We start from the raw sequence: 25,697 nt of genomic DNA on the forward strand, positions 1-25,697 counted from the left end.
TGCCTTATAGGCAAATGCCAAGAAGTTTGAATCTTTTTTTTTTTTTTGAGACGGAGTCTCGGTCTGTCACCCAGGCTGGAGTGCAGTGGCACAATCTTGGCTCACTGCAAGCTCCGCCTCCTTCCAGGTTCAGGCCATTCTCCTGTCTCAGCCTCCCGGGTAGCTGGAACTACAGGCACGCTCCACTACGCCCAGCTAATTTTTGTATTTTTAGTAGAGACAGGGTTTCCCCATGTTGGCCAGGATGGTCTCGATCTCTTGACCTCATGATCCGCCCATCTTGGCCTCCCAAAGTGCTGCGATTACAGGCATGAGCCACCGCGCCTGGCCTTGAATCTTATTCAGTAGTATTGGGGAGCCATTGAAGGGTGTAAACCCCAGAGAAGGTAAGCTTAGATGTGCTTCTAGAAATGTCACTCAAGCAGCAATATAGACAAGATGAGCCAGGAGTTCAGCTAAGAACCTGCTGCAGTAGTTCAGGAGAGTGGTTATGTCTCAACCAAGACAGGGACAGTGTGAGTGTGACGTGCAGATGTATGCCAAACGTATTTTAGGTAAGTAGAATTCGAAGTTACAACTTGGTGAATGATTGGCTGTCAGCGTATGGGAGAGGAAGGATTCTGGAATGAACACATCCCATAGATTGGTGCCACCGTATAGCTGCTGCCTCCCCACCTCGTGCCTGCAGGTCCCTCTTCTCTGTCTGAGGGTTTTCTCCAGCCTCTTGGAAGCTTGCTGTTTCCACACATGGGGCAGCCTGGAAGGGCTGGGGATAAAAGCCCTGTTGCCCATCCGTGAGCAACAGAAGTAGTGGACAAATGCTCTAGCTCCCTGTTCAATTCCTTGGACAATTCAAGGCACATTGCATAGGGTTCTGCAGAAGCTTCCTGGAAACTCTCTATAGCAGACCCACTAGCAATGCATTCTTTCTTGTCTTCTGTCTCTTCTCCATCCCTTCCTTTCGGATTTTCCAGGATGACTTCCCAAATAGACCACCTGCACCCAAGCCCTCCGTTCAGGGTCTGTACGTTGGAAAACGTGAACCATTATGTCAGTGGTAAACTCTTCTTAACTGATACGAAGCTAAACAACTGGGATTTGAGTTTTATCTTTGGCTCGGATTTATTCTATTAAGGTACAGAATGACACTAATATTCTTCATACTATTACTTTAATTACCAGTGACACACCTTTAGGTGTGTGAGCCATGTCCATGGCTCGTACGTTTTTGGGAGGAGGGGTATTATGTCACAGATCCCTAGAGAAGCTGATGAAAACAATGGGCACATAAACAGAACATTTTACATTCAGTGTCGGGGAATTCAAAGAAGCTCAGAAGCACGCTCTGGGTTTATCTCAGTTGAAAAGCCCTGCTTCGGATGCAGTTATCCGTGTATTTCTTTCTCAGATGACAAAATCGACACATGTTCCTTCATGCCCTCTATCAGTTCCTCGGAAGTGAAGGGGTGGCCTGCCCCTCCACACCTGTGGGTGCTTCTCGTTAGGTGGAACAAGAGACTTGAGACAAGAAAGAAGACACAGAGACAAAGTATAGAGAAAGAAAAGTGGGACCCAGGGGACCAGCGCTCAGCTTACACAGGACCCACGCCGGCACCGGTCTCTGAGTTCCCTTAGTATTTATTGATAATTATCTTTACCATTTTAAAGAAAAGGAAGTGGCAGGATAATAGGATCATTGTAGGTAGAAAATTAGCAGTAAGACATGGATAAAGATCTCTGTGACATGAATAAGTTCAAGGAAAATGCTGTGCCTTGATATGCATGTGCAAACTCTCCATAAACCTTTTAGCAGCATTGCTCCAGACTATCACATGGGGAGAAACCTTGGACAATACCTAGCTTTCCTAGGCAGAGGTCCCCGTGACCTTTGGCCGTGTACGTGTCCCTGGGTAGTTGAGATTAAGAGAATGGTGATGACTTTTTAACCAGCAAGCTGCCTTCAGGTACTTGTTTAACAAAGCACACCCTGCACAGCCCAGAATCCTTTAAACCTTGAGTCACCATAGCACATGTCTCTTGCAAGGACAAGGTTGGGGGTAGGGTCACAGACTAACAGCATCTCAAATACAGAACAAAATGGAGTCTCTTATGTCTACTTCTTTCTATATAGACACAGTAACAGGCTGATCTCTCTTTCTCTTCCCCACATGGAAGCAGGTGGGAAATGAGTTAACCTTCGGTGACAGCATTTCTGCAATTTGAGAGCGTCAGATACCCTAGAGCAGCGGTCCCCAAACTTTGTGGGACCAGGGAATGGTTTTCTGGAAGACAATTTTTCCACGGATGGGGGTAGGGGTAGGGGTAGCGATGGTTTCAGGGAAACTGGTCCACCTCAGATCATCAGGCATTAGCTTCTCATAAGGAGTATGCAACCTAGATCCCTCGCATGTGCAGTTCACAACAGGGTTCTCGCTCCTGTGAGAATCCGATGCTGCTGCTGCTGTTCTGACAGGAGGTGGAGCTTGCCTGCCACTCACCTCTTGCTGTGTGACCCATCTCCTGACAGGCCTTGGACCAGAACCAGTACCAGTCCAAGGCCCAGGGATTGGGATTGGGACCCTAACCTAGAGAGAGCCTCTCTCTCTCTTTTTTTTTTTTTTGCATATGATGACACTGAGACACAGAGAAATTAAGCAAAAGAGCTGGAAATGTGATTTTTTATGAAGATAAAGTCAAAATCCAGATCTGACTTTGATAGATTCAATCAGATGGTGTCGTATTACTAATGAATTCATTTTGCCCCCATTTGATAAGAATTATCAATAATAATAGTAATCATATTCTACTGAGCACCCTAGGGCATATTATGTATTCATCATTTTTATTAAACTCCACAGTGCTCTGAAGTGGCTGGTGGCACTGCACTAGTTTATGGACATAGAAACCAAGGCTCAGAGTACTTCACAGTGTGACCACCTGCCTCAGAAGAAATAAACAGCAGATTTGAACTCTGAACACCACCATGCAACCTGCTTTCTTGCTTTAGATCACAGTGTCCGTTTTCAGAAATAACTCTACTGTCCCTTACTCTTAGTGCCACCTACAATGTGTGTGTGTGTGTGTGTGTGAATAGAAGTAGGTGTTTGACCTTCCCTGCTTCACACCCTGTTACAGCTCATGCACAGGCCAGAATCCTGGTATCAACCATTAGAAAGCCCAGAGAGAAAATCTTGAGGCTCAAAGAAGGGCCCCTCGTGGTGGAAGTATTTGCAGCAATTCTATCCTATATTCCTTATACAAAATAAAGTGAACACCTGGAGCCCTTTTGCCTTGAGGCAAAATTGGAAAGCACCAGAGAATCAGATGGGATGGATTCTTCCTCAGCCCACCACCATCCTTCGGCATTTGCTGAGCTTTTATTAAAGTCACAGAATTCAGTTCTTTCAGATATGAGTAGTGTGAACATACTAAAATATTCTCTGGCACTAACAAAATGTGTTTGTTTTAAATCTTTTTTCTATTCTTTCATTTGAAAAACATTGTTGCATAAAGAATTGAGCATAGTACTAAATGCTAATGTGGTTTTCTATAATATAATTAGCATGGGTCCAGGGAACTCTGAATCTTCGCTAGTGGCTGACTGGGGCACTGGATTAAAAGGATTTTAGGCAAAAATGAAGACTGTGGTTAGGTAGGAGAGATACTGCGCATGTGTGCAGGCAGAAATAGGAGCACATCTGTCCCCATTTTCCATTTTGGGTGAGAGTTTTCCAGGGTGATTTTCCTGTCCCCAGCCTAGTGTGTGTGTGGTTGATGTTTGGTACCAAAATGCAAACATCAAAGGTTTGCAAGGACACGGTGACTAGTGGTCACAATGGTCACCTTACGCACTGATAGAGAAAACTGACATGCCAAGACAAAGACAGACTGAAGGGTTAATCTTTCATCTGGGTAAAGTACTGACTGACCGACATACCTCAAACTTAACCAGAATGCTGACTTAGATTTTGCTCAAACCCATTGTCATGAGATAGCTGCATTTCATCATAAGGTAGTAGACAGAGGTCACTTTCAATCTTGCTATAGACACTTGAGTGCCTGTAACTCCCACACAATGAGAAAAGTTAGCTTCGGAAAGAAGCTTTAACATGTATGTGATGCTATATAATCATCGTAACTAAACTTTCCCTATGCAGTTGATCGATTTCCATATTTGCTCTGATCTGCCAAGGTATTTTGTGTGTACTTGAAACACAGATTAAAAGCCACGAATTAATATATGTACTTGTGAATGTGTGGATTTAGGTGCTTATGTGTAAGTTTGTGTGTGTGTGTGTGTGGTGTGTGTGTGTGTGTAACAAAAGTGATTTATATTTTTAGGCTGTTGAGAGCTTTACCCAGGACTTCCAACATATAAACTAATTAGCTTTACCTTCCTTTATTCAAGCATAATGACATAATCTAATAAGTGTTTGATGAAAATATCTATTTTTCTTCTAAAACATATGCAATCTGTCACAAAAACTTCTTTCTTTCAAAGTAGGGCTGGAAGAAAATATTCTGTGATGTGTAATCTCCATCTTCATAAATTGGATCATTATGAGTAATATAAACAGTCTTCAAGTTAATGAATGAAAACAGTGAGATTCTACAGAAAACAGTGCATTCTTGAACTAAAAAACTGAATTCCCAGGTGATTACCTTGGCACCTTGTTCTAGAAAAATTAGAGATGTTAGCATGAACATTGTAGATTTCATGAGGGGCATGAACAGATGAATTATGTATCACTGAAACATCTCAAGGCTTGGTGTAGACAGTGTGATGAACAATAGACAGGAAATTCATGCTGTTTGATATGGAGGTAAAACTTGGGTGTCGAGTGTATAAAATGGAATGTTTTGGGGAATATGTGCTAATAGGCAGCTACAAAAGAAAGGTTCATATTTCTTATTTGTTCTGCATCCTACTTCCAAGTCTGAAATTAGCTCTCTCATATCTCTAACCACCATAACATGCCTTTTCCGTAGGCATTTTATGCGGAGGAAGCTCAGCCAGTGCAGCACCTTACTGGAGACAAAGACATTATTGCTGAGATGAAGTGACAGCTTTTATTAGGTGGATTTCATAGGAAGTGTTTGAATTTTCCATGCAGATCTTTGGGAATACATGATCCTAGATAAAATGGAAACAGTTTCTTCCTGGTTCTTCATTTTCCTGATCTACCTCTACACACATACACACACATACACACACACACACACACACACACACACCCCTTCGTAAGTTTATACAGAATATTTGAAGTAGCGAACAACTACAGGATTGTCCCAGGATTGTACGACTTCCATAGCTTAGTAGTTTCATTCCCAGGTCAGTGGAGAGTCCAAGAGGTTGAGTAACTTCTTGACACCTGAATGAAGGCAGTTAGCTCTTTGTGACTGTAGAGCCCATGCTTCCCTTTGCCAGTCTCTGCAGACCTCACTGGGGTCTTATTATGTGTCAAGTGCAATCCCGTTGCGTGGATGTGAAGCTGCCTAAATATCACATTGTGTTGTCTGCCTCTCTGCCTTTCTTAGCTTCAGTCGATTGCATCCTTCATTGCTTAGGGACCCAGGGAAACTTTGTTCAGGCAGGACTCCCAGTCTTCACATGTTTGCTTAATCCTTTTCTTTCAACCCCATCTTTGCATTGCTGAGCCCCCACCCCACTCCTTGGCATTGCTCCTGCACCACGCTGATTTGCATCTCTGACAGAAACGCCTTCCCGTGGCTGAAAGATTGGTGTTCACTCCTCCTTTCTACAGACTTTTGCTATCTTACTCAGACATAGGCTCACCTTCCCTTCCCTGTGAAGGTAATGGCCCTTCCCCGATCTTGAGCCTCATTCCAATATTTACTTACCTCATTCTTCCTAGATAGGAAAACAAAATTATTTTTACTAAAACACAGCTATAATCCAATTTTTCACCTATTTACTGAATTAATTTTTAGCTCCCCGACTTAATATCCAGGATGTCCCCTCCTCACATTTTCAGCCAAATTATCTCTTACTACTTCCTTCTGTACACGTTTTAACTTCCCTCGTGGTTGCAGTCTGACTTCATCCCATGCTTTCTTTCTCCTGTTTCTATCTGGAATGCACTTTGCTCCATGCCTTATTGTCAGAATCTTGTCATCGTGTAGACATCTTCTTATATCAGCTCACCTCTGAAACCTTTCTCATGTCCTTCTGTCCTGATTTCATCGAAATACAGTATTTTACTAAAACTCTCTGTCTAAATATGTACAGAGTTTCTCTTAGGTAAAACTTTTACCTCATAGATCACATCCATGCAAGGGTGGCTGTATTCATGACCTTGTGCTTAGCACAATACCGTAATGCAAAGAAGATATAAAATAAACATTTGTTGCACTGAATTTAGTAGACAGTTTGTAAGCCAGGATTTTATGTCAGTATTTTTTGTCTGCATAAGAAGGACTTGAGGAGTTCGCACCAGCCTACCTCGGTATCATTTGATAGCAGACAAAGTCTTTGAAGACAGAGTATTTTATTAAGATGGAGCAAGCATTTCCTGTAAAAGAGGAAGAGTACTTTAGAAATATTTAAATTATTGTATTACATAAAAGACTTATTGCCCTTAATTCAGAAGGGATATATTAAATAGTTACAATTTGTTAGTTACCAATTAGATTTTCCTTTCACCTTGAGCGTACACTTTTAGAAGTTATATGTGCATTTTAAAATGTTTAAATGTATTAGTCTATTCTCATGCTGCTGATAAAGACATACCTGAGACTGGGTAATTTATAAAGAGAGGGTTAATGGACTCACAGTTCCACGTGGCTGGGGAGGCCCCACACTCATGGTGGAAGGTGAAAGGCAGGTCTTACATGGCGGCAGGCAAGAGAGAATGAGAGCCAAGTGAAAGGAGAAACCCCTTATCAAACCATCAGGTTTTGGCCAGGTGCGGTGGCTCACGCCTGTAATCCCAGCACTTTGGGAGGCTGAGGCGAGTGGATCACCTGAAGTCAGGAGTTCGAGATCAGCCTGACTATCATGGTGAAATCCCGTCTCTACTAAAAATACAAAGAAATTAGCCAGGTGTGGTGTTGGGCACCTGTAATCCCAGCTACTCAGGAGGCTGAGGCAGGAGAATCGCTTGAACCTGGCAGGTGGAGGTTGCAGTGAGCCGAGGTTGCACCACTGCACTCCAACCTGAGCGACAGAGAGAGGCTCCATCTCAGAAAAAAAAAAAAAAATATATATATATATATATATATCAGATCTCCTGAGACTTACTACCATGCGAACCATATGGAGGAAACCAACCCCAGGATTCAATTATCCCTCACTGGGTCCCTCCCACAACACTGTTGGCAGTGTGGCTATCAGAGTAGGCAGGGATGTTTAGCATTTTTACTTTTTCATTCAGGAGTCAGGATTTGGGGACACTGCATCATTCTATCGCTGTAGTGAATTAGGAGCGACTCACCTTATGTGGGGGGGTTGGGAGACTTTTTTTCAGCAGAGACTAGGTGGAAGGCCATGGCAGAGAAGCAAGTAATCCTGCAGACCACACCTCACCTCCAACTCTTTTTGGCACAGGAGGTGGTGAGCAGAACTGAACCAACAGGAACCTACTTCTCAGACGTGAGGTGGAAGCCAGTGGTGCTGGACCTCACACAGCAAGGAGGCCTCACATACGGCTTCCAGTGACTTCTCCTAGATACTGTTTATTGACCTGCTTGCCATAAACAGAGAGAAAATTGTTTTCACTCGGCCATCATGAGAAATGTTTGGGTTTGAAAACTTCTCTGCACTCTACTCCGACCAGTTAAATATATTTATTTAGAAATCCACACAGATAATCGAATTCCATATTGGACTGAGTGTAATTTCAGTGAATTTGCTGGTGTTTTTTTATTAGAACACTAATGGATGGAGACTGCGGGGCAGGGAGGATAAGAAGACACCTGTCCTTAGAAATCTGAAACCCAGTGCTCAGGCCTTGCCCCACATTGTCAGATGGTGACCAGCACCTTCCAGAAAACAGGAGTTTAATTTTTTGAAGAAAAACAGTGGTAGGTAATATGAAGGCAGGTCTGTTTGACTTGTTCGCTATTACTAGGACCCAGGGTCTGAAGGGTTAGTGTTTGCTCCCAGTCCTCAGGAATGCTACTGTGTGTTCTGAGTCATCTGCACGTTGCCCTGAGTTACTTTTCTTTTCTTTCTTCTTCTTTTTTTTTTTGAGATGAAATTTCGCTCTTTTTGCCCAGGCTGGAGTGCAGTGGCATGATCTTGGCTCACTGCAACCTTCGCCTCCCGGGTTCAAGAGATTCTCTTGCCTCAGCCTCCCAAGTAGCTGGGATTACAGGCACATGCCACCACAGCCGGGTAATTTTTTGTATTTTTAATAAAGACAGGGTTTCACCATGTTGGCCAGGCTGATCTCGAACTCATGACCTCCCATGATCTGCCCACCTCAGCCTCTCAAAGTGTTGGGATTAAAGGCGGGAGCCACCACGCCTGACCCTGAGGTACTTTTAAAGAGAGACAGAAACAACATCAGCAACCATTACACCTGTTGCTGGTAGAGATGAAATTTGCAGGTCAGAGGGAGCGCTCCATTCCCCGGATGTTAAACTGAGGTTCACTCTAAGGCAAATCCTGAGTGAGGCACCCCCACAATCACCAACCCCACATGGCACTGCTACTGCTGCACAGGTACCCCAACAAACGGCACCATTCCCCGGCACTCTGTTCTAGCTGGGGGCTCTGGTGAGGTCACTGAGCAACCTCATGAGGTCATTGACTTTCTTTTTTGGCTTTCTTTATTTTTTTGAGGCGGAGTCTTGCTCTGTTGCCCAGGTTGGAGTGCTGTGGCGTGATCTCAGCTCACTGCAACCTCTGCCTCCTGAATTCAAGTGATTCTCCTGCCTCAGCCTCCAGAGTAGCTGTTATTACAGGTGCATACCAACATGCCCAGCTAATTTTTGTATTTTTAGTAGAAATGGTGTTTCACCATGTTGGCCAGGCTGGTCTTGAACTCCTGACCTCAAGTGATCCACCCATCTCGGCCTCCCAAAATGCTGGGATTACAGGCGTGAGCCACCGCGCCCGGCCGTGAGGCCATTAACTTTCTACCAAACAACGTGGTGGATGCCAGAAGCCAGTGGCACCTAAGTACCTGGAGGACACATGTTGTCTCTGGGCAAATGTCAGCCCTCTGAGGCTTCAGGGGGAAGAATGCCCATGCAGGAGCGTGGGTGAATTCTTCTCCATCACAGACTCTTACCTCAGGAAAGAGAGGGAGGGATTGTGGGATCTGCAAACATCTAACATCAAAATGTTAGTGGTGGCAGGTATCCCGAGTTACTGGCAGCGAATCTATATGCATCTGCAGCACCTTCAATTCTTGCCTCCTCAGATGAAAGAATTTGACTGAGGGCACAAGGCAGAAAAGGAGGCCAAGGCAAGATTTAGAACAAGAGTGAACATTTATTCAAAAGCGTGAGAGCAGGAATGAAAAGAAAGTAAATTACTCTTGGTAGGGGCCAAGTGGCCATCTTGGAGGACAAGGGTGTGGTTTGAGCTGTTGACTTGGGGTTTTATACACTGACATACTTCCCGAGTCTTGTGCCCCTTCTCCCCTGATTCTTCTTCCCTTGGGGTGTGCTGCCCACACGCACAGCGGCCTGCCAGCACTTGGGAGGGGGCATGCGCAGTGTCTTCACTGGAGTTGTTAGCAAGATCACTTGAGGCGTGCTTCCCTTTACCTGCGGAATGTCCCTGGAAGGTCATACTCTGCCATGTTGCCTTTTTTTGTTTTTGAGATGGAGTTTTGCTCTTATTGCCCAGGCTGGAGTGCAGTGGCGTGATCTCGGCTCACTGGCACCTCTGCCTCCTGAGTTCAAGCGATTTTCCTGCCACAGCCTCCCGAGTAGTTGGGATTACAGGTGTCCACCACCACGCCTGGCTAATTTTTTTGTATTTTTAGTAGAGACGGGGTTTCTCCATGTTGGCCAGGCTGGTCTCAACTCCTGACCTCAGGTGATCCGCCACTGGCCTCGGCCTCCCACAGTGCTGGGATTACAAGTGTGAGTCACCACACTTGGCCCATTTTGCCTCTTAATGCGCATGCTTGAGCCGGTTCACCCAACTCCAGGGATTTTATCAGGAAGCTGCTGATGATCAGTTTCAGGTGTTTTTCTGTCTATATGGGCACGGCCTTTCCCTGCTGCTGGCTGTGACCAGTTATTATTTTAGAGAGACAATAACCACCTGACCATCACCTGATGCTCACCTGACTTTCATGGTAGCGGGTGGGGGCAACCCTCTCCTGCCTCACTCATACCTGACTAGCTACCTAATGTAACAGAAACACCTGGGTATCAGGAGGAAGCTGCAAGGTCATCACAGTGCATAGCATTGAGTAGATGCCCAAAGAATATTGAACAGATGTGCTTGGAACATTGAATGCTAAAAGGGGAAATTCACCACAGTACAAACAGCTGTTACTGAACATTTGGTCCCACCAAATGTATCGACTGTAATAAATGATGATTTCTTACACCATTCCACTTAAAAATGTTGTTAAAAACGTACCTTATAGTCAACATTGAGATGAGCATGAATGATGAAGTAGGTAAGAAGAAGAAGAAATGGTCTCATCCTGAACTGCTCACCCATCTGAAATCGATGCCCCAAAGCTCACTGTTGATATGGACAGCATTTGCTTGAATTACCAAGGAACCCATGCACAGAGACCTTTGCCTCTGGACTGGAAGGGAGATAATTACTGTGGGAAGCTGGATTCATCTTGATGAATCAAAGAGGGGTCAGTATTTGCCCAGAGAAGGGAAGAGTCTACAAAGGACAGGGACAGCAGTGAGGTTGGGGTGGGTGTGACCTGCCTGTGCATTGCTGAGGAATCTGACCCGCCTGGAGCAGAAGGCTTGCGTCATACAAATAAGATAGAAATACACACTGTTCAAATGTGTAGGCTACAAATCTCAATGGCCACAGCTCACTCTGGGAGCGTTTATTTTATTTTTTAATTTATAAAAATAACAAATCTTTGTTTAGGAGAACGTCTCATTAACCTAGCCATAATTCCATAAATCATTGATTTTGTAATAGGTCTTGAACTACTAAAACATAATTTCCCAGAATTTTAAGCAAAGGGATTCGCAATAGAAACAGTTTCCTCTGAATCCAGCATTGTTAATTTTATCCTGGCCATAAATTTTCTATTAGGGAAATCCCCAGGGAGAAACCACTGAGGCAGCTCTGTTGAAATACTGCAGCGAAGGGCTCAAGGACCTTTACCGACCATATTTCTTCCTGAATGTTGAGATGTCAGAAAACAATGCCTACCATTTAGTACAATTTCTGTTATTTTCAACAGCTGCATATTTACAGATGTAGCTTGTTTAAAATATTTCATTTGTATGAAGTAGTTGTTAGATTTTGGTGGTGGTTCCTTCATTTACATTTTTACATTTTCTCAGATTTTGTTTTTCCTCTCTATTCCTACTCACCACACTTGTGGTCTTTATTGTTTCATGCTAAATTGCTTCTGTACTTCTCTCACCCCTGCACATCTCCCCATCTTTCTCTCTCTCTCTGTCTCTCTGGTTCATCGAGGTGCAATTTACATTCACTAAAATTCCACCCATATTAGGGTGAGTAGTTCTATGAGTTTGACAATATAGAAGTCAAGATGTGTATTATCTTCATTATCTCCAAAAAGATTCTCCTGCCCTCTGCAGTCAGCCTCCCACCTCTTCCCCCAGCCCCTGGCAACCACTGATCTGAGTTTTCCTCCTCTGGCTTTACCTTTTCTGGATCGTCATGTGAATGCAATCATGGAGTCTAGGGCCTTTTGTGTCTGGCTTCTTTCATATAGCATAAACCTTTTAGATTTATCCTTAGAGTCACAAGTATCCTTGTGAATCATACTTGATTCCTGTTTAATTAACTTTTATTTATAAATAATACATAATAATTGTACATATTTATGGGTTACAGTGTGATCATTCCCTTTTATTGCTAATAGTATTCCATTACGTAGATATGCCTGTTACCTGCTGATTGGTTGGTGGATAATTGGGTTGTTTTCAGTTTGGGGCAATTATGAGTAGAGCTGCTATGAATGTTTGCAGGCAGGTGGTTGTGTGGACATCATATTTTTCTTTCACTCCAGGCGTCTCTTAATTGGCTGTTCTATCTTCAATCTGACTGCCTATCAATCCTGCATTATTACCCTAAATGTTTACCGAACACATTTCTGGAAATTAAAGCACATTTGTACTGCATGAAGAAACATATTTAAAGATACTCTTGGGTGATTCCATTTGTAGTGTGGCTACCAGTCTATTATTTGTGCTTTACAAATTTGTATTTTCATTTATTTTATTTGCTTAACAGAAGCTTTACCTTTTGACAGTTAAAAATTCAGAGATATTTGTCACTCATTTGATGACTATTTTATTTCTGAAAATTTTGGAATTTTTTATAGCTAACTACTTTTAGCTTGTTATAATAGATTTGAGTACAGCCTTTGAGATCCCTCACCTGCAATCTCAAAATTGCAATGCTCTGAAAACATTTTAGCCTAGTTTTGTGATTGCAAAACCTGACCTGAAGTGACGTGGTAGCTGAAGGGAGACCATTCCTGTGAGTGCGAATTGTCCTCGTGTGTGTTGAACAGGGCCACTGCCTAGTGTCTGCATCAAGCGGTACATCATGTCTATAACGTGTATCTTTCTGAACTCTGGAAAAAGATGAATTTTGAAGTACATTTGGCTCCAGGAGACTTGGAAAGAGGATTTGTCCTGTCTTCATCTGTTCCCTACACAACTGCCTTACTTGTCTGATAATGCTTTTCAAACTTTTTTTTACTGTGACCACAGAAAGCGATGCACTTTTTTTTGTTTTTAGACAAGGTCTCACTCCATCGCACAGGCTGGAGTGCAGTGGCACAATCTCACTCACTGCAACCTCCTCCTCCCCAGTTCAAGTGATTCTTCTGCCTCAGCCTCCCAAGTAGCTGGGATTAAGGTGTGCACCACCACACCCAGCTAATTTTTGTATTTTTAGTAGAGACGGGGTTTCACCATGTTGCTCTCGAATTCCTGGCCTTAAGTGATCCACCTGCCTTGGCCTCCCAAAGTATTGGGATTACAGGCGTGAGCCACCTTGTCGTGCCAGCAATGCACTTTTTGTTGTGATCTGGTATAATATATGATTTCAAAGTTTCAAAGGAAAAAAAAATAGTTCCTCTTATCACATGCAAGGAGATTTGATATATTTTTTATTTCCTTTGTTCTATTATATTACAGAAAAAAAGAAAGTACTGGTTGATTCCCACTAAGTTTATTTTATAATAAACTAATTATTCATGACCTGCATTTGGAAAAACACGAGGCTAAAGAGCAATGCTCAGCAGGAGGGATGGTAAGCTCAGAAGCAAATTAGAAGTTCATTCCTTGATGTGGTTTGGCTGTGTCATCGCCCAGTAGCTCCCATAATCCCCATGTGTCATGGGAGGAACCTGCTGGGAGGTAATTGAACCACAAGGGCAGTTACCTCCTTGCTGTTCTCATGATAGCCAGTGAGTTCTCATGAGATCTGATGGTTTTATAAGGGGCTTTCCCCCCACTTCACACTGCACATCTCTTGATGCCTCCATGTGAAGAAGGACATGTTTGCTTCTTCTTCTGCCATAATTGTAAGTTTCCTGAGGCCTCCCCAGCCATGCTGAACTGTAAGTAAATTAAACCTCTTTCCTTTATAAACCCAGTCTTGGATATGTCTTTATTAGCAGCGTGAGAACAGACTAATACATTCTTGTTACAGCTGCTTACTCTAAGCTGTTTCCTGAAAAAATGGCAAATGCTATATTTCATGGCACTTGCAGACTCAGCCACATTGACAAATGAGGGCTGCTCTGCCTTAGAATTGTGTACTGTGGATTACATTCATAATCCTCACACTTTAGTTCAAGCAGATGGAGACCCTGAGACTGTGTGCTCACGAAACAGGAGTAAATCACTGGCTTCCACTGTATGGACTATAGTTTAAACAGAGAAGATTTTACTGGCTTTCTATTTTGCAATACTTCACAAGAGCTTTGCTAGCCAATTAAAGCATCACAGTAGGTGCTGGTCAGTTGGAATTGGTGGGGGAGCAAATTTGCTCTGTTATAGGATAAAGAATTTATCTCAGGAATTAGGCTGCATATAATTATGGACAGTGCTAGGGGAGCCAAGGTCCAAGAGGAAAGACAGACATGGTGACTAACCAGTCAACCTGAGACATCAGCTGTTAAAGTGGGACCCCGATGGGGAGCCCCTGGAGACGTCCTTGGGAGCTCTTTCTTCTGTGCGGCTACCACATCCATGGGGTGGCAGCCAAGCATCTGGCAGCGAACCTGGGGCTGCTGTGGCCCCCTGGGCAGCTCTTACGGAGGAGAATGAGGATGAGGGACCCTAGCTGACACCTCCATGTTTGTCTGTCAACCACTGTGTAAAGACCTTCAGAAACAGTTGTCCTGCTTCACTGGTACCTTCCAGGTCACACACAGGTAGATGTCTCTTTGGCCATTTCTAATTCAGAGCCATGCAGTGTTGGGATTTTGGGAACAGCCCTCAACTTGACCAAGTTGATAAAGAACAAGCAAGCACCTATGTGGTTACTCTAAATTGCAGATTATTATTCTAAAATGCCCTTAACCATCATCTGCCAAACACATAGTCTAAATACTCATGATTAATTTCCCAAATCTGGAAATGAAGACATTAGAGTCACATTTTATAGTTTTCAGAGTCAACCATTGTGTCCAAAAGCCTTAAAATAATTCATTATCAAAACCCAAAGATTTCTCAAGGTAACTTAACGAGAACACTCTTACTTCAACTAAATAAGCAGCAGTTCAGATTAAGTTGCTGCTATTTTCCTTATCTTGAACATTTGCTCAGTGGTAGTTTATTCAATAGACAAGTTACAGAATGGGGAAAAACTGATAGTACCTGGGGAAGGATGAAAGCTGAATTTGAAACCTAGACCACTGCGGGTGACAGAAGCATCTGTGCACACCTGGGAAGACCTGCATGTGTCCTCCTGTCTTCTCCATCTCTTCTCTTTCAGCCTCTTTTTACCAAGAGTCAGTAAAATGCCTTTTCATCATTCCTTGCCTTTCCATTTTTCCTTCCTTCCTTTTCCCATCAAGCATTGAGATATTGGTGTGCACAAAGTGTGCACATTAGGGTCATGAAATGACCCCTTGAACTGTTGGCTGTAGCAGCATGCTATGTTTCTGAAAAACCGGGTTGTTGAAGGAGAGTAGTTGTATGGAGGTGTTGGTGGAAGTGTACCCAGTATGAGAAAGTGGCTCTGTCTCGGGGGTTGCAGAAGTGGCAGCTGGATATGGCAGTTGCCATGGGTTGGGAATTCGTTACATGAAACAAATCATGGATGGGAAACTTAACTATAGTGGGAGCGTGTTTCTCACTATCAGAGCAAAGACTGAGAAAGCAGAGGCTAGAAAGAATCCTGAGCTGTTAAACTAAAGTTGAAAGTACCAGAATGAACACATGGGTTTTAAAAATACAGATACACAAGAAGATATGGAAATAGTTGTAAAGGCATAGGCGTGTGTATGGAAATATATGTCAAGGATTCCATCAAATAAGAGGACGCAGAAGCAATGTCACCCCAGTAACAGTGCCACTCCACGTGCCCAGCTCTGAATACCAGGGTGCACAAAAAGAAAACAGGAGCCCAGAGAGTAGAAAGGCTTGGGGTAGAGAAAGTGGAAGACAGGCCTGAAAACCTTACTGTGTCAGAAAGTAGGACAATGCTCAGTGAATGACAAGGACATTTCCCAGGAGCCAGTGTGGAGGGGCCCTCACAACTCAGGGGCAATTTCAGCATCAAAATTGTAGTTTCAAATACAGTCTGTCTAATAAAAGAGACATTCATGCATCCACATAGATATTACTTAGCTAAGAAATTGATATACTGGAGGTAAGGGGAAGTGCTTACTTGCAGCCGAATACCAATTCATATTTAGGGGCACCAATAGCCACCACTAGGCAGCCATCATGACAGTTGATGCAGGCAGGTGTCATTAATGTCTACTAAGGTTGGTGGGTGGAAGCTTGATAAGGAAGAGGACATTGATGCAATTTTGGAATATATCCTTACAAAAGTTCAAATCACATATAAAGTAAACATGGTGACCCAGCAGACAAAGCTGGTGCACACCAACTCAACCAGGTAATCACGGTGGGATGGGTTGGGGACGTGTGCCTCCCAGTGTGTTGAACTGAGAGCAGCATAGCACCATGTTTGTGTATGTTTTGCATGAATTCATGAGCCAGGTTGAGGGCCATCCTCCATAATGAAAGACAGTACTCATTCAGATCGTCAAGGGCATGAAAGACAAAGAAAGACTGAGGAGTTGTCCCAGAATGAAGGAGACTGGTGAGACACAAAAAAACCGAATGCAACGCATGCTTCCCAATTATAACCCAGGCACAAATAGTACAAGATGTTGTGAGTACGTGTGGCAAAATGTGAATGGAGTCTGCACATTGGACGGCAGTGTTGTGTCAATGTTGGTTTCCTGTTTGGGAAAATTGTGTGGTGGTTGATATGGTTTGGATATTTGTCCCCACCCAAATCTCATGTTGAATTGTAATCCCCAATGCTGGCGGTGGAGCCTGGTGGGAGGTGTTTGGGTCAGGGTGGTGGATTTCTCCATCGCTTGGTGCTGTCTTTGTGATAGCAAGTTCTCAGGAGATCTGGTCATTTAAAAGTGTGTGTTGGCTGGGCGAGGTGGCTCACTCCTGTAATCCCAGCACTTTGGGAGGCCAAGGCGGGCAGATCATGAGGTCAGGAGACTGAGACTCGTCTCTACTAAAAATATAAAAATATAAAAAATTAGCTGGGCGTGTTAGCACACATCTATAGTCCCAGCTAGTCAGGAGGCTGAGGCAGGAGAATTGCTTAAACCCGGGAGGCGGAGGTTGCAGTGAGCCGAGATTCCACCACTGTACTCCAGCCTGGGTGACACAGCAAGACTCTGTCTCAAAAAAATAAATAAATAAACATAAAAAAGTGTGTGTCACCTCCCCACTCCCCCACAACACTCCGTCTCTCTTGCTCCTGCTCTGGCCACGTGATGTGCCTGTTTCCCCTTTTACCTTCTGCCACCATTGAAAACTTTCTGAGGACTCCCTAGACACCAGGCAACTGCCAGCACCGTGGTTCCTGTAAAGCCTTCAGAACCGTGAGCCAATTAAACCTCTTTTCTTTACAAATTATTCAATCTCAGGTATTCCTTTATAGCAAGACAAGAAAGGCCTAATACAGTGGTAATTTATTAGAGGGTCCTTATTTCGGGTAAATACAGTAGTTCCCCCTTATCTGCCATTTCACTTTCCAAGGTTTCAGTGTCTTATGGTCAACTGTGATCTGAAAATAAGTCAGCACAGCACAATAAGGTATTTTGAGAGAAAGAAAGAGAGATCACATTTACATAAATTTTATCATGATATAATGTTATAATTACTATAATTTATTATTGATCTCTTGGCTGTGCCTAATTTATATATATATTTATTTTTATATAAATGTGTGTGTGTGTGTGTATGTATATGTGTGTATATATATATATACATATATAGGACGGAGTCTCACTCTGTCTCCCAGTCTGGAATGCAGTGGCACGATCTTGGCTCACTGCAAGCTCTGCCTCCTGGGTTCATGCCATTCTCCTGCCTCAGCCTCCCGAGTAGCTGGGACTACAGATGCCCGCCACCATGCCCGGCTAATTTTTTGTATTTTTAGTAGAGACGGGGTTTCACTATGTTAGCCAGGATGGTCTCAATCTCCTGACCTCGTGATTTGCCCACCTCGGCCTCCCAAAGTGCTGGGATTACAGGCTTGAGCCACCGCGCCCGGCCCTAAGAGAGCAGATTTTTAAGTGTCCTTCCCATGAAAAGAAGATAAGTATGTGAGATAATGTCTGTGTTGACTCACTTCATTTCACCATTCCATAATGTATTTCTCTATCTAATGTATAATTATATGTATATCTCATATATGCCTAGTTACATAATAAATATCTATAGTTTTTATTTGTAAATTCAAGAATAACAATAACAGTAGCAACAAGAGATGCTGGTGAGGATATGGAGAAAAGGAAACCCTTGTACACTCTTGGTGGGAATGTAGATCAGTGCAGCTACTATGGAGAACAGTATGGACTTCCTCAAAAAACTAAAAACAGAACTACCGTATGACCCAGCAGTCCCACTGCTGGGAAATTTGTATGTCCCAGCAGTCCCACTGCTGGGAAATTTGTATGTCAAGGAGATATTTATACTCCCATGTTTATTTCAGCACTATATACAATAGCCAAGATATAGAATCAGCCTGTGTCCATCAACAGATAAATGGATAAAGAAAATGTGGTACATAGGCCGGGTGCGGTGGCTCACGCCTGTGATCTCAGCTCTTTGGGAGGCTGAGGTAGGTGGGTCATGAGGTCAGGAGATCGAGACCATTCTGGCCAATATGGTGAAACCCCATCTCTACCAAAAATACAAAAATTAACCAGGTGTGGTGGTGCGCACCTGTTGTCCCAGCTACTCCGGAGGCTGAGGCAGGAGAAGGGCTCGAACCCAGGAGGTGGGGGTTGCAGTGAGCCAAGATCACGCCACTGCACTCCAGCCTGGTGACAGGGCAAGACTCCATCTCAAAAAAAAAAAAAAAGAAAGAAAGAAAAAGAAAAGAAAAAAGAAAATGTGGTGCATATGCACAATGGAATGTTATTCAGCCGTGAAAAAATAATGAAATCTTGTCCTTTGCAGCAACATGGATAGAATTGGAGGTGATTATGTTAAATGAAATAAGCCATGCACAGAAAGACAACTATAACATGTCCTCATTCATATGTGGGAGCTAAAATAATGGATCTCATAAAAATAGAGTAGATTGGTGGTTACCAGAGGCCAGGGAGGAAAGGAGAAGGAGGGGATGATGGAAAAAAATATAACACTATTACATTCTATAGAGCTAGTATTCATGAAACAGCTTTTGGGAAATGGTATGCTAGGGAATGTTCATTGACTTTTGATTCTGATTGAAATGAATAAGTAAGTCACCATGTGGATGCTGGTTAGGGCCTTGGGGATGGATATATCTCCAAGTAGATGTAGAGTGAGAAGAAAAATAAATGAAGAACAGAGTTTTATGGACTCATCAACATTTAAGTAGGACATAGAGAAGAGTCTGGTGGCTACAACCCAATTCAGAATGTCTTAGTGGGACTTCCCAGCAACGTGAGTTTTCATGGATATTCATAGGTAGGTAGAGAATTAGAGAGTGTAAGAAAACCAAGGGAACGGAGATTTGACGATAGAAGGGGTTGGTCTTGCCTGTCAAATGCAGCATGGAGGTGGAACGTGATGAGAATTGGAATGCGTCACTTGGGTCTTGCAGTTGGGAGAGCAGGGGCAGCCCCTGAGAGGGCATTTTCTGAACAGTGGTGGGTTGAGGAGGCCTGTTGTATTAGGTGGACGATGGGCGAGGGGAGCCCATGATGTAGTGTTGCCTCCAAAGACAAAGTGAGAAAGTAAAAAGCCTGAGCTTGCTATCAGGCTCTGTCCCTAACCGTGTATTTGAACCAGCCATTCAAAACTCATTGGCCTGCGCGGTGGCTCAGGCCTGTAATCCCAGCACTTTGGGAGGCCGAGGCGGGCGGATCACGAGGTCAGGAGATGGAAACCATCGTGGCTAACACAGTGAAACCCTGTCTCTACTAAAAATACAAAAAAAAAAAAAAAAAAATTAGCTGGGCGTGGTGGCGGCGCCTGTAGTCCCAGCTACTCGGAGGCTGAGGCGGGAGAATGGCGGGAACCCGGGAGGCGGAGCTTGCGGTGAGCCAAGATGGCGCTGCTCACTCCAGCCTGGGTGACAGAGCAAGACTCCGTCTCAAAAAAGTAAATAAATAAAAGCTCATTGGTTTCCACAATCTGTAAGATGAGGAAATGGACTAGACTATTTCTAATTCTCATCCAGCTCCATAATTTCAATGACTGACTTAGTGAATGGATGGGTAGTTGAACAATTAGATGAGAGAATGAAATGAGATGTTACCGACTTCCAAATTATTGAAGGCTTATTAAAAACTAAATGTATGGAGAAGGTATGTGTATAATTATATATGTTAGTATAGCTTCCAAATTATTGATTCATTTCAAAGAGAAACAGAAACCAAGGAACATTCTGTAGCCCAGCACTTCTCAAAAGCTTCTCTTGCGCACTAGCTCTGTAGCACGTAAGAGTCTCAGAAGAAACTTGTAAGAAATGGTTTCCGGGTCAAATACATGTAATTGTTTTACTACAGAACTCCTCAAGTCTTTTAGTATAATAGTATGCATTGTGAGTTTCTCACATTTACTGGACCAATGACTGTTTCTTTTTTCTCTTTTGTCTTGTCTTGTTTTGTTTTGTTTTGATGGACAGCATTTCTGAGGACTGGCATTCTGATGAATGTAGTTTAGTAAGCACCGAAGAAGGAAACATTATTGATAAGATGGTCTCCAAATGACATATCAGTCAGACTCTGACCTGTTTATTGTGCATACTTTTCAAAAGTATCATTGTTTCTGCAATGACAGTATTATGAATGCACTGCTTTGTTAACTCAGCAAGCCAAGAGTAGTAGTTAATAGTTTAGCACCTTTATGGCTGAATGATTCCATTCTAAGTAGGGATCGCAGTGCAATTCTGGATTCAGTAGCTAAATTCTATCACAGCGGGTGGAGTGATTGCTTTAGCAAACTACATTCATTTATTCCCTTAATACATGTATGTTATAAAATGTCTCTTTTGGGACCAAGAAGCACAAAGCTGAGACTGTTGCCTCAAAGTGACTGTTTGCAAATTGGGGCTTAATGCAATCCACAGGTGGGAAAGGAATAAGACTCCGGCTTTCCTGCTCTGTCTGTTGTGGTGTAAGAAGCAGCTGAGGCCACAGCTGGAATTCTTGTTACTTTAATTTAAGAAGTCTTTTTTTCTCGACTGTATTTGGATGGTGCTTTTCATAAAATGACACAGTCAATTTGTTTTCCATGAAAGAGCTATAATAATCGATTGCCAAAAATCCACCTGAGTAGTACCAGCCTACTACTACTTCTGACCTCAGCCCCACACCAAAACAGCCCCCCAAGCCTCGCCTTTGTTCTTACTGGTCTCTTTTCTTGATCCTCATTTTTTCTCATTCCTTGATCCCCATTTTTTCTCATTCTAATGATATTAATTCTAGTTTACTCTTTTCAATCAGGTTAGGTAGACTTTAAAAGTATACCATGAATCTCTGCAATTTTCCTACGATGAATTCCTTCATCAGATTTCATTACTATAATATAAATGTAGTTTGGTTGAAGCTCTCTTAAGTGGATTTTCTTACTCTTTCTCCAAATGAAAGCAATTTGCTATATTTTAAAACCTTTAACACAAGCATTTTTTTAAATGGGGTAAGAGTTTAGAGGCCATTTGTAAAAATGAAGCTGTCACAGGACAGTCCCTCTTCCAGATCATTTTTTAAGTTGATGTGTAATAATTATACGTATTTTCGGGTACATGTGATATTTGATACATTCATACAATATAAAGTGATCAAATCAGGGTAATTGGAGTATCCATCACCTCAAACATTTACCATTTCTTTGTGCTGGGAATATTTTAAATCTTCTTTTCTAGCTATTTTGAAATATACAATAAACATTAATAATACAGTCATCCTACTGTGCTGTTGAACACTAGAACTTATTCCTTTTATATAACTCTATTTTTATTCTCATTAACCAACTACTCCTCACTCCCCCTCCCTGCCATCCTTCTCAGCCTTTGGTAACCACCTTTCTGTGTTCTCTGCCTCTATGAGATCCACTTTTTTAGCTCAGACATATGAATGAGAACATTGTCTTTGTGTGTCTGACTTATTTCACTTAAAATAGTGACCTCTGGTTTCTTCCATGTTGCTGCAAATTACAGGATTTCATTCCTTTTTTATGCCTGAATAATATTCCATTGTGTATATATAGCACATATTCTTGATCCATTTATCTGTTGATGATCACTCAAGTTGATTCCGTATCTTGGCTATTGTGAATAGTGCCACAGTAAACATGGAAGTGCAGATATCTCTTAGATATACTAATTTCCTTTCTTTTGAGTATATACCTAGCAGTGGGATTGCTGGATCATTTAGTAGTTCTATTTTTAAGTTTTCGAGGAACCTCTATACTGTTTTCTGTTGTGGCTACACTCTTATACATTTCCACCAGCAGTATACAGGGGTTCCCCTTTCTCCACATCCTTGTCAGCACTTTTTTTTTTGTCTTTTTGATAATAACCATTCTAACTAGGGTGAGAGGATAACTCGTTGTGGTTTTGATTAGCATTTCCTTGACGATGAGTGATGTTGAGCATTTTTTTTTACATAAGCTGTTGGCCATTTGTACGTCTTCTTTTGAGGAATGTCTATTTGAATCATTTGCCTGTTTTTATTTGGTTATTTATTTTTACTATTAGATTGTTTGAGCTTCTTATATATTCTAATTCTTAATTCCTTTCAGCTGGATAGTTTGCAAATATTTTCTCCCATTATCTAGGTTGTCTTTCCACTCTGTTGATTATTTCCTTTGCTGGGCAGAAACTCTTTAGCTTGATATAATCCCATTTGTCTACTTTTGCTTTTGTTGCCTGTGCTTTTGAGGTCTTACCCCAAAAAAAATCTTTGTCCAGACTAATGTTGTGAAGTATTTCTGCAGTGTTTTTTTCTAGTAGTTTCATTTTTTCTTCTAGTAGTTTCATAGTTTTCTTCTAGTGGTTTTCATGTGTTTTTCTATTAGTTTCATAGTTTCGGGCCAGACCACTTTTTAAAGCAAATCTGATTAGATTGAGGATTGATTCCTAGGAGATCCTAGATTAGAAGACTCTTTAATTAAGGTTTAATTTTTATGTATATTATAGTAACAAATACATGGAAACATTCTGTTTATAACAGTTGTTGACTAGTTAAATAAATACTGTCTGTCCATTAGTATGATGATATATAAAAATAAATCATCAATGAGTTGTAAAAATGTTAGTGACATGTTAAATGAACAAATCAGCTTGCAAACAGTAGGTAAATAATGAACTTAGTTTTGTTAACTATAAATGTGCACATCCATGTATAGAAGGAAGATTGGAAAGGAAGGCCACGTGGATACATACATGGGAAAGCAGTTGAAAGCATTAAAGTGAACGTAAGGAGAATGGAGTATAATTGTATTTTCTATGTGGCTTTTGGGAAGTTAGATTGCCTTTTGAAGACTTAGTCTTTTCACATGTAAAAGGAGGATAATAATGCCTAACTCAATATGATGGTTGATTGAATTAATTAATAATGTGTCTAAAGCTCTTAGCACGAAGTAACTGCTTAGTAAATGGTAGGTGTTATTGATAACTTTTATTTTCAAAAATGTTAACAGTAGCTATTTCTAGATGCCAAGGTTCTTGCTATTTATTATTTTAAAATGTTTCCACCAAAATATATAATATATAATGTAAATGAATGCAGTGTGTAATCACTTGAAGTGCATGTGAATATATGTACATATATATGTCTGTATTTACATGGTATATTGCTCTATCTTTTGCCTCCCTTCCCTAAGTAAGTTATATCTCTGATAAACATTTTTTCAAGGCTTAACCCTCCTTTGAAGTTCTATGTTTAATTTTTCCATGAATCATCTCATCTTCCCCAGAAGTTTTAATGCTGGTACAGACTCTTGACTCCTCTACCTGTATCTTCCGTATTTTAAATTCATTTTGTAAACCTAAGTCTGTATAACTTTTTCTTCATATCACCTAGTCATTTCATTAGGTTTTTCTTGTTACAGCTTTTTTATATTCTATGAGTGAGCAGGGAACATGCCAGGAATCGCTCTTCCTGTGGCTTTTAATAATAGTAATAGGTACTGTGGTTACAGCGCTACACATCGCTATAGCACTGCAAGCCCAGTCGCTCAGTGTTGCAAGGGCACACAGGGCAGGCGTCTAGCACTGGATGAGGGACATGGCTGGCCTGTGTCGTGTGCTGAATGGTGTGAGAAGTCTACCAGTGGCTATTAAGCTCTGGTGTCTTGCAGCAGAGTGAGCTTAGCCAGAACACATTTCAGCTGAGGTGATGTGTGCTGGCCAACTATGCTGGCAACTCAATATACTGCCTCTCATTCCCATATTCATTACCTCTGGACGCCTCCCAAAATCACAGATGGTGTTTCTATTCCCTTCCCAGACAGATCTCTCCTCCTTTTCCAGTTGAAGCCCTTTCTACTCTTCACCTCACCTTCTGGCCTTTGCTGCCTGCTATATTATTAAATATAGTTGTTTCAGGATCTCAGTTATAACAAAAATGCCCTACATGTGTGAAAATTATCTAAATGTCAATTGATGCTGCTCTCCTCAAAATGTAGGCTTAGTGAAAATATGTGTTTCATTCTTTACAAAGAACTTTCACAAACATTATTTCATATATATGTATTTATATTTTCTTCTGAAACCATAGCCTAGTATCTCACGTCACTTGAACCAAATAAGGAAGGCAAATAGTATTACTTCTTCAGCACAGCAGAACAGATGGCTGTGAGAAGCCCCCAGTAGGATGCAGCTACTAAGTTTCAGACCTGGACTTGAACTCAACTCTTCTAAGTTCAGTGTTGCTTCTCTGGGATTAAAAGAAAAAATGTACTGGATTCACCTTTCTTGGAACAATACAGAAGGCAAAATCAACCAAGTACACAAAATAATGCAGAGGTCCTGGATTCCAGGATTACTTTAATATTTTCTCTATTTTCCTTGTATCTTTGACTTATATCAAAAGTAAAATATCTTCTAGCTGCTAGTATGTATTTAGTTTTAGACTGCTTCGGCTAGATTGCAAACAACTGCATTTGTACTGGACGTGTGGTTTACTTAACAAAACATAGTCCATTAGGATGTTTTAGGAGTGAGAATTGGTTCAAGAGTTCTTTATAATATTTCTGAAACTCCAGGGAACACTGGAATCTTCCTGAATGTGTAGATTTTGTGAGACACTCAAGTCAATAAAAAGCTTTCTTGTACCTTCTAGGGAGAAACTGAGCATCTTTTATTTTCAATCATTAAGAAGACCAAAACATCCTATAAGGCAGTTTAACTGTAGAAATATAAGAACTAAATTTTCTTCCCTCCCCTTTTTTCTCCTTTGTAGCTTAAAGGGAGCTGATGCTGGCAATGGGATCAGAGTGTTTGTACCTGACATCGGGATGTTCATTGCTAGTCTGACCATCTGGCTTCTCTGTAGAAACATTGTTCAGAAACCTGTGACAGACGAAGCAGCACAGAGTAACCTGGAGTTTGAAAATGAAGAATTGGTAAATCCAACTCCATGTCTCTTTCTTCTTTGATTTCTGAGGACCTTGACCCTTAATGAGTTGAAGAACTGTGATAATAATAGCTGAGCCTGCAGAGCACGTGATGATTCACAGTGCTTGACATAACCGTTTACTGTCACATTACCTGACACCCTCGTGCAGTCCCAGTGGGCAGACACTCTGGTCCACACCTTAGCAATGAGAAGACAGGCTCAGGGGTGTTCATAGGTAAGGGCCAGGCTTTGACCCACCAC

At 42.0% G+C, this 25,697-nt stretch overlaps 1 protein-coding gene across 1 annotated transcript in view; it reads left to right on the top strand.

The window, feature by feature from the left end:
- The window catches only part of PIEZO2 (piezo type mechanosensitive ion channel component 2), a 266,512-nt gene extending 241,036 nt beyond the window's left edge, over positions 1 to 25,476 (top strand). Inside the window, exon 5 of the mRNA XM_033178375.1 lies at positions 25,281 to 25,476. Coding sequence (XP_033034266.1) covers positions 25,281 to 25,476 — 196 coding nt within the window. The remainder of the gene's footprint in view (positions 1 to 25,280) is intronic.
- The last annotated feature ends 221 nt before the right edge of the window (positions 25,477 to 25,697 follow it).

This window comes from Trachypithecus francoisi, unplaced genomic scaffold (assembly GCF_009764315.1).
Source record: "Trachypithecus francoisi isolate TF-2019V2 unplaced genomic scaffold, Tfra_2.0 Lachesis_group19, whole genome shotgun sequence".
Classification (NCBI taxonomy): Eukaryota; Metazoa; Chordata; class Mammalia; order Primates; family Cercopithecidae; genus Trachypithecus; species Trachypithecus francoisi.